The sequence below is a fragment of the Acomys russatus genome, chromosome 3, assembly GCF_903995435.1.
Source record: "Acomys russatus chromosome 3, mAcoRus1.1, whole genome shotgun sequence".
Taxonomy (NCBI): Eukaryota; Metazoa; Chordata; class Mammalia; order Rodentia; family Muridae; genus Acomys; species Acomys russatus.
In genome coordinates, this window is record NC_067139.1 from 38681323 (window position 1) to 38691011 (window position 9689).

General features: G+C 53.6%; 1 protein-coding gene across 1 annotated transcript; it reads right to left on the bottom strand.

Annotated features, from left to right (window-relative positions):
- Positions 1-1820: 1820 nt before the first annotated feature.
- Positions 1821-8704, bottom strand: Cxcl14 (C-X-C motif chemokine ligand 14). Its single transcript, XM_051172395.1, has 4 exons — positions 8414-8704; positions 8141-8246; positions 4655-4768; positions 1821-1929 (listed from the first exon to the last, which is right to left on the bottom strand). The coding sequence occupies exons 1-4, from the start codon at positions 8475-8477 to the stop codon at positions 1914-1916; spliced, it is 300 nt and encodes a 99-aa protein (XP_051028352.1). The 5' UTR covers positions 8478-8704; the 3' UTR covers positions 1821-1913.
- Positions 8705-9689: the final 985 nt, after the last annotated feature.

Genomic DNA, 9689 nt, shown 5'->3' on the forward strand with positions numbered 1-9689 from the left:
GGTCACCCATGAGCCTTGGAGCCTTGGAGAGGAAGCATGGATAGCAAGGGTCCAAGCATCACCTATGGTTCACCCTAGCAGAGGGGACTTGCTGTGTGTCTTTGTGAGAGCAGAGTCAGTGCCAGGAAATCATCTGCAGACATGAAGGGGTGAGGCTCCAGGTTCCTAGTCTAGGGAGCATCGAGAGTAGAGGACAAATGGGGCTGACCTGAGCTACGCTCAGTAAGACACTGGGTCACCATCTGAAACCTTCTCAGTTTTTTATCTCCATCACCCAGTCCCCAGAAACACCACCGGTGTGCTCTGCACTCACTAGCTTTCCCAGAAGCAGAATCAGGACCACAGCGTTGCCCTCCTTGGCCGCTGCCACACAGTCCAGTGCCTTGGCCTCTCAGTTGAACCACTGCTCCTCCACTGGGGGTCTCAGAGCTGTGGGCCAGCCCAAAGGCATCTTTGCCTTCCTTGCCTCTCCAGCCCCACAAGCCCTCACCCGCATGCTTCCAACAACCTGCTGCTGGGGGGAGCAGGTAGCATTAGCCCCCAGGCCTGGCCTCATTCATGCTTCTAGAGAGAGAGAGAGCCCCACACATTGCACATAGACAGATATTTGTGAAACACTGATTTTCTTTCCCAACACATTTGTCCCTATTTCTTTAGGACTCAGCAAACATTTTATATCATCTGGCTTAATTCGACACAGTGTTTGTGTGTGTGTATGTGTGTGTGTGTGTGTGTGTGTGTGTGTGTGTGTGTGTGTGTGTGTGTATAAAAGCCCAGGAGTCCAGAATTTTGGTAACTTCAAATATATTTTATTACTTCCTTTTTCATCTTAGAAAGAACATGAAACTTGCATGCAGCACTCATGGTTTCTCAGCATTTACATAGCAGATACACAGCCGTACAGCGCGGCTTCTACTGTAGGACAGCGTGCAGCAGGGCACGCTGGGTATGTACACAGGAGATCGAGGACCATACTCTTTGCATACGCACTGAGGGGCAGTGTGCTTTCTGTTGGGGTGAGGGGAAGAGACAAAGCTTTGCTGGCACCCCCCTCAACACTAGGACGTGTAGCTCTGGCAGTGTGTTGCATACACCCATTCCTGAGTCTTTCTGTTTTCTCCCCAGGTGGTTTCCTCACACTGTTGGGAACTTTTCTATGCTTCGGCAGTGTCATCTACCAAAGCAGGGAGCCTTTCAGAAATCCTAAGGTTGGAAGGAAGACCCAGCTCCTTTAAGGCTCACTTGCCTGGCCATGCCAGAGCCCAGGAATGAGCTGGGTTGGGGGTACTGCAGGGGGGTGGGATGGGGAGGGGGAGGTGTGAAGCTTGCTCTGGTAACTAGACTGAGTTCCTCCAGGCACAGATGTATGCCGAAGAACCCGCTCCCAATTGCCCTGCAACAGGGGCCACTGTGGAGTCACACCGAAAACTCTGACCAGTCATAAGCCCAGGTGAGCCCGTGGCAGCTGTGCCGAGGCGCCAGGCCCTCTGAGCGGAAGCTTTGCAGGCCTGTGCTGGAGCAATGGTGCAATGAAACGCCTCAACCACACTCATTGTTCCTTCCAGGCGCTTATAAAGCTCAGATGTGTGGTGACATATGGACAAATACAAAACCCCTTATTTTAAAAAGGAAAGGCTTGAGGTCCCCCCCCGCCCCGTCCCTCCCCCACCCGTCCCCTTCAGCAAAAAGCCACTTGTAATGAAGTCTGGGGTGCAGGAGGGCTGGGTCTCACATCTGGAAACCTTTCACACACAGCTATAAAATGTAAAAACTGACCCTGGTAAGAAGAGCTTCATAGCAGTATATAATTTGTCTTATGCTTGTGAGAAAGAAAGGGCTTTTATTTTAATCTGCAAAGTCCTCTGCTGAAGTCTCTCACTGGCCTGGAGTTTTTCTTCCCGAGACTGTTCACCCTATTCTTCGTAGACCCTGGGAAGAGAGGACACAACACACATGGGTGTAAGCGGCTCAGGCCGAGGTGCAGGCCGCGCACAGCTGTTGTGGAGTGGCATTATCGATGGACCCTCTCCCAGGCCTGGGGCCAGGAGAGGAGAGATGGCTCTCAGCATGTGGTTGAAACCAACACAACAGCTTACACACAGATGGGTGTGGCCGCTCACACCTGCAATCCTGGCGCTGGGCTGCACATCACACTGCAATCACTGCTCCAGATTTCTGAGTGAGACCCTGCCTAATCATGCACTGAAATAAACTGCCTGCGGGCTGGGGAGTCGGTGGCCAAGATCTGTCACTGTTCTGCCAGGGGACCCAAACTCAGTTCCTAGCACCCCATGTCAGGGGCGCACAAACCACGATATCTCCAGCTCCAGAGGATCCAAAGCCCTTTTCTGGCCACCTCAGGCACCTGCACTCCCATGGCATACCACCACGCACACAGATATACAAATACAATAGGAATGTAATAAGGTGCTCCGTGTAGCTGCCTCTCGTGACAGCCAGAGATTCTGGTCTCTAAGGTGCCAGGTTGGTGTCAGGGACCAGGGAGGGGCATGGCCCTGCCATACATCCTGTTTCCTCCATTCTGAGCTACCAAGCATGCACATTTGTTCTCTCTCAGACTTTAAACAGTCCTCTTATCTTCATCACATTCATTATGTTGGTTTTGAATCCTTTGCAAGGGAGGAACAGAAAGGGATAGAACAGGCACGGCGGTTTCCTGTTCCAGAATTCCTCCATGTTCTAAGAAAGAGATGAATTCAGTAGAATGTGACAAAGGCCTGTAACCTCTGCGACCCCAACACTTTGGGGGTGGACAGATTAGGATTCAGGGTTCAAGGCTATCCTTTGCTTTGAGTTTGAGTTGATCCTAGTCAGGGCTTATGTAAGATCCTGTCTCAACAAACAAATATACAAGCAAACAGCCCCCCCCCCACCCCGAAGTGCTGAGCTCTTGCTGTAACAAATTGGCAGAAGCCTGGTAGCCAGAGAGGCCCTCACAGCCCACAGGAGAGCAATTTTGTAAAAGTAGAAACAGCTGGGGTTGGGGGAGCCACAGGATCCCCACCCAGGTGCCTCCTCTTCAAAGCCCAGGTAGCCCAGGTGGAGGAAAACAAGACTTGAATGTCTGCAATAGTCTGAGCAAGACTTTCCAAGCCGCCTGTCAGCAGGCCCTGGGGTCACTCTGCTTTTGATGACACAGGCAGGCCAGGAAGGTGGCAGGGGGCGGGCCAGGTGGGTCAAGCTCTGGCCCTGCTTTTGTCATGCGAGCTGCATGCCCTGACCAGCAAGAGGGCTTCGTTCCCGTCAGATAATATAGGAAATAGTTGCTCACCTCACCACTTTCTATTTCAGGCAATTGTAGATGAGGCAGTTTTGGAGGGAGCAAGAAAGGATTCAGGTGCAGAAGGTGAACAGGGGTGTCAGCTCTAAGAGAGCTGCTCAGGAGGCACAGGCTGGGGGAGCACGAGGCTGCATGCTGGGAAAGACAGCAGCAGGGACCCACACCCCCACACCTGGGCCTGGCTCCTGCCCTGACCTCTCCTCCCAGTGCTGTGAAGCCCATCACACCCTGTCCCCACCTGGTCTTGGTTTCCCCCTCTTAGGGCAAAGTGCTGGGATCCTGGGGGTCCCCTGAGTATATGTCCTCCTCCAGCTCTGCTTTGCAGGCAGGTAAAGATATAACAGGCCTTGGGGGTTTGAGGAGTGCCTTATCCAGGACCTGGTACAAAGGAGCTGGAAGGGGCTTCTCCTTCCAAGGACAGGATTAGAACCAGGGAGACCCTTTTGATGATCGGGAAATTACCCATCAGCAAAGGTGTCTGGTCCAAGGCACTGATCATCTCAACTGATGCCCTTTTGGGTAAACAGGCTTTAATTGAAAGGGCTGAACCCAAGTGTCCTCCAGAACCTGTCTGAGAAGGAACTAGTCAGGGTTAGGGAAGTACAAGGCATGGGGCACTTTGGAGAGGAGATCACTGGGCTGGTAGGGGCCATCCTGGTCATCAGTGCATACCTAATAAACTCTCACTTAAGGAGTTATACCCGCTCCCATAAAGTTCACAGGGACAACTATGCCAGGTGCTCACTCACACAGCCAATTTCAGCTTATGCGACTTAAAGAACAGCAATTAAGACCATAGTATGAAAGTTAGGGGGCAGAAGGATGGCCCAACAGTTAGGAGCATGTTGGGCCTGTGTTTGATTCCTGGCAGCCACGCAGCAGCTCACAACTGCCTGCAACTGCAGTGGCATGGGGCCTGATGAGCCCTTTTTGAAATCCTTGGGCACCAGGCATGTAGGGGATACACATACATGCAGGCTTAACGTCCGCATACATACAATAAAAGCAAGTCTTTAAAAATATCTGAAAAAAAAAAAGCCTATAATATGAAAGTTAGAATGAGGCAGAATTTTCGTTCACCTGCAGTGCTCACAGCTGGCCAGAGTGCCTCAGCCTCCTTTGTAGAGCAGTGAGTTCCCCATCAGTGGGGGTATGGAAGTAGGGACAGAGTATCTACTTCTGTGGCTATTATGTGGGTGTCACACATTAGGTGAGGTCAATAGATGACATGGTGTGTGAGTCTCTTCCTGCCCTGAAAGCTGACAGCCAGTAGCCAAGCCTGGGTGGGGAGGGGTGGGGGAGGAGGAGGGGGTAAAGGGGGGAGGAGGGGGGAGGGAGTGAGAAGAGATCTACCTGCGCTTCTCGTTCCAGGCGTTGTACCATTTGATGAAGCGTTTGGTGCTCTGCAGCTTAGGGTGCAGGCAGTGCTCCTGGCCCCTGTACCTGGACATGCTCTTGGTGGTGATGCTGAAACAGAGCAGAATGAGGTACAGCGTTGAGGCCTCCAAATAACAGCCTATAGCATCAGAGCACCGAGGGGCTCCCCCCTCCCCCATCCATCCCTGGCTAGCCTTTCCCAGTGTTCTGTGTCTCAGCCGACATGGCAGGGTTAGCCTGTGTTCAGTGAGTGGCTTTAACTTTGCCTTGGGAGTCCTACCCACCACAGCACCCAGCAGTCTGCTGTCCCCCAGGATAGCATTTCTTGGGGAGCAATGACCAGGGGGCTCTTCCAGTGGTCCAGAGGTAGAGGGAGCCACTGCTAGAAGATACTCATGCTGAGCCCCATCCTTGGATCAGAGGAACTGCACAGAGGGGCTGATACCATAGTCTCTGACCCTTGACCCCAGCACACGACCCCTCCACAGCTTGTCCCTGGGATGAGGATTTGCTGATCCTGGAGCAAGGGCCATCTTGAAGCTTCAGCATGAGGTTGCAGTTATCTTGTTTGGGGGCAGAAAAAAAAAAATCTTTCTTCTCTGGGCCTCTCTCAGCCAAAGCTCCAAACAGCTGTGCAAGGGAGAAGCAGGGGGCTGTACTGAGTACAGTCAGCTGAGTATGAGTCCTTGCAACCTGTCTGACTCTGTCTGCTCTCTGTAAAATAGGTACAACGAGAGGACCTATGTCACAGGGTTATTGAAGGAACAGAGTGCCCAGCCCATGCTATGTGTCCAGGGACTACTGTTATTTACTAAGTAGTCATGAGAGATGAGGCAGCCAGGAGAAAGACAAACTTCATGTGCGACCTCAGTCCTAGATGGTCTGTAGTGTCTCTCTCAGCCAGGGTGACCAAGGGTAGGAGTTAGAGGAAACTTCTGGGTGGGGGTGGCGAGAGGGGAGGGGAGACGGGGTAGTAGGGAGGGGAGGGGGGAGGAGATAGACAATAGTGTATGGTCACTTGGACCATACAAAGTGGAGAGATGACTTCCTGAGGGTCGCAGGAGGGTAGTTGGAGGTGAGAATAAGAAGAGTGGAAAGTGAGGGAGCTCAACTTGTTCCCCACCTGGCCCCAAGGTGAAGCATCAGGGTTTATGGGCCAAATTCTAGAAGAGGGCAGGGTTGCTGGGAATGCAGTCTTCCAGTCTGTAGGCATGACCAAAAGAGTCTTGCCAGCAGAATGGGGACAGAACGCTGCATCAGGAGCCTGTTCTTTCTCATCCAAGACCAGGACGGACATCTGATAATGCCAGGTAACTGGATCCTGCTCCACCGGGGACAGGTGGATCCTTGCAGGCTCTGAGCATGGGGCCCTCCCTCTGCACCTCTACCATCCTGCAGGAACTAGCAGCTGTATTTCCCCTGCACCTACAACGCTGCCATTGCCCTGAGTGGCAAACTCCAGTTAAAAACCCCTTCTCCATAGGCCAGAGAGCAGCCTGAGCACCCCACGTCTGAAGGTCAGGGAGAGCACAAAAGGGTTCTGTCCCCCGCCCCCCACCCTCACCCCACAGAGGCGCTCCAAGCTTCCTTAGAATACTGGGTTTATGCAAAATCACAGCAGGGCGCAGAATCTGGGATCCAAGACCTAATAACTGTCAGAAATTCTGCATCTCATTCTGCAGCAGTTCTGGGGTGCTGATGACTTGGATGATAACTCCATGGACACATGACGCAAATTGTTCTTCAAGAGCTTGGACTTGGGCTGGCAAGATGGCTGAGGAGGTCCTCACCACCAAGCCTGGGCTGTTTGGTTCCTGGGACACGCAGGAGTAACCACTTCCTGCAAGTTGCCCTCTGATCTCCACACATGCGCCATGACAAGCCTACTCCCTCCCCAATAATAAATACATATTTTAAAAGAGGCTTTCCCATATCTTGATTGCAAGGCCACACTGACACTTGAAGGACACACTGACTTACCTTAACACCTGCAGCCCCCCAGTCCCCCCTTCCCCCAGAGATCTCTGGATGACTCAGGGTGAACTGGAAAACTTGCCTTCAGCCTTTGTGACTAAAAACCTGTTTTGGCAAAAAAAAAAAAAAAAAAAAAAAAAAAAAAGGGCAGGTCCCCTGTCTGATAGAAGGAGAGAGGAGCCTCTGGCCCGTCAAAAGACGGGGGTGGGAGAGAGGCCTGGGAAAGGTGCTGGTCTCAGGGGGCCCCTGCAAGTTTCCCCAAGGCTAAATGAAGCCCCTTCATGCACTTGCTTGCCTGTAGTTTGCCTGTCCACCCAGAGAAGTTTAGTGGGGAAAAGAGCCTGTCCTTTTGAGTTTCCGGTGCATCCCAGACTATTTTTGTCCCCTGCAAGGTCTCAAAGACAACTTACACGAGGCCCCCTGATTATTCTCTGACATTTTGAGCCCCCAAACTAGAAATTCTGAGGTTCTTGTGCCTCCTGCCATAGCCCTTTTAACCCGGAGCCAGCCCACACCTAAAAGGGTAGTTTTCCTTTATTTGACCGCAAAGCTTAGGGCAGGGATAAGGATGTTAATTGGGAAGCTCATGACTCGGGTCAGCTCAGGCCCTGTGGCTTTCTGAATTCCCCAACTTCCGCGAGTGGAGGTTGTGAGGTGCCGGTGGGGGTGTGCCCTTCCTTCACAGACACTGCGTGGAGGCCTTTGGGCCAGAGTAAGGGCAGCCGGTAGAAGGCACTTGCCCAGACTGAGAATAAAGTGTGTCCTGTTTCTGGGGGAGGGGAAGAGGGGCCAATGGTCCATGGCAAATATTTGGGAGCTGTTTTGCCAAGGGCTGCCTTCCTGGCCAAGAGTGTATTGATGGGGAAACGGCCCGCGCTGGCTTCAAGTGGTTAATTGGGAAGGCTGAGGCGCAAGAAAACTCAGTGTTCTTGCTCTGCCCCAGTTTTTAAGACTTCGCCGGCATCCCCACCAAGCAGGCTGCAGTGGTGGCATGGCACATTAACCCCAGCAGAGCGCTTTCCCCAACATTGTTCAGATTCGCGGACTCATTAGGCAAAAGATACAGGAGAATTCTCACAATGAAAGTCCTGGGAACCCCAAAGTGTCCACCCCTGTGGCCAGACCCCAGACTGAAAAGGGGCGCTGAAAGGAAAGTTGGTTCTCTCTTCTGTAAGAGAAAGGCAGCACAGCTCGCCCAACAGGCTGGGTGTGCGTCCCAAGTGGATCTGGGGCAGAAGTTCTAAGTGGGTGCACCAGAACCACTGGCCCGCAGTTAAACCCTTGCCTGCCACTTTGAATCCTATCAAGGACAGGAACAGAGGCACCGGCCAGAGACCTCCCCTTTCCAGACTGGCAATGTCCCGAAGACTTGCCAGGCGATTATAAATTGCTTCCCAGGGCCTTGGCAAAGGCTAAGAGAACGGCTTATCAGCCCGACCCAGCCCCAGGTTGTGCCCCGTCACGGGGACATGCTCCCGCAGAACTCACATAACCATCTTCTCCTCGCAATGTGGGTACTTTGGCTTCATTTCCAGCTTCTTCACGTCGCTGTAGCGAATCTTGGGCCCCTTCCGGGAACACTTACACTTGGACCCTGCGGGAGAGCGCGGCCGGGCTGCTGAGTCGCCAGAGAGCTCTCCGACTCTCTCGCGACCGCTCAAGGTGCCCTCCCGGGATTCCCGGGGTTCCAGGATGATTAGGTGGTGCTTGGGCTCCCTAGGACGGGACAGGACAGCGGCCGAGGGCCCTCGCAGCACTCACCGTCCACGCGCGAGGCGCACAGCGCCAGGAGCAGCAGGAGCAGCGCAGCCGCCAGGAGCCTCATGCTGACCGGAGGGGCGCAGTGGGGAGCAGGGACCCAGGGAGGGCGCTGGCCTGAGCGTTCAACGGCCGGGGGATGCCGCCCGGCTCTGTTCTCGGCTTAGAGCACGCCTCTCTGCTCCGCTCACTCTTGCTGCGCCCGTCGATGGGTGCTCCTGCGGTCTGTCGCGGTGCTGCGCTGCGCTTGGCGCTGGGTGCTGCGATCTCCCCACAGCCTCCCTCCGCCCACCCTGGCCTCTTTTAAATTCGCTCCTGCCCTCTCGGAAAGCGAGCTCATTAATATGCAGAACCATTCGGTGACTCACTGAGATTTCTCAATGTGGTGGGGGGAGGAGATCTCCCAGCCCTCCCTGCCGCCCGCCCCAGACCCATGGCGATCACAGCGGCGCACACTTGGAGCCACGCGCGCACACGCACACACTCACATCCGCTAACCTCTCCCTCCACAGAATGCCCGCCTTCACGCACTTGCACACCAAGACCTCCTTGCCTTAGAGAGGCCAGGCGGGAGCACAGCCTGCTGAAGGGTGCTGCTTTTCTGTTTCCTGTGGACACTTCTCAGGCCACACAGGTTTACTGTCCCGAGCCACCCAGAGACCCGGGCCTGGCTCAGATCCTAGAGTTTTCAAGCAGGTGCCAAGAGAGAATGCCAGTAGGCCTGCCCCCTGTGGTGTTGGTCTCTACTGTGCCAGCAGCCCCGGTGGTCAGAGCTCAAGGCTAGGTATAGTTAGGGGCTTGTCACAAGTAGCAAAAGCCTTTGATCATTGAGTCACTGGGTTCGGGGAGTGAGGGATGATGGGTAGTGTAGGGGGGGGCTACAACTCCTAGAAGGGGTCTGTAGCATGGTGTTCATGTGTGGCTGTCCAGGGGCTGTGGAGAACCCGGGGTATTCATCACATATATTCAGAAGAATCTCTAAAGCCAGGTAGAGCCCAGTAGGCAGCTGTGACCATTGTAACCGGATAGCGGCTGTCCCACCTTGTGAACATAGTACCAGACGGTGGATGAAATTCCACCCTGGCCCACTATTCACCAGCACGTGACTCTACAGTAAAAGGCTTCTTTTTACTATCTGTAAAACTGTAGGTTGTCATAGTGCCCACCAACGGCACCTATAAGAAGTACATACGACCATACAAAGTGATGATCAGGATGCGGGACACAGTGCTTAGACAATGTTATTTAAGAGCATCATAGAGTGGTGATCACAGGACCT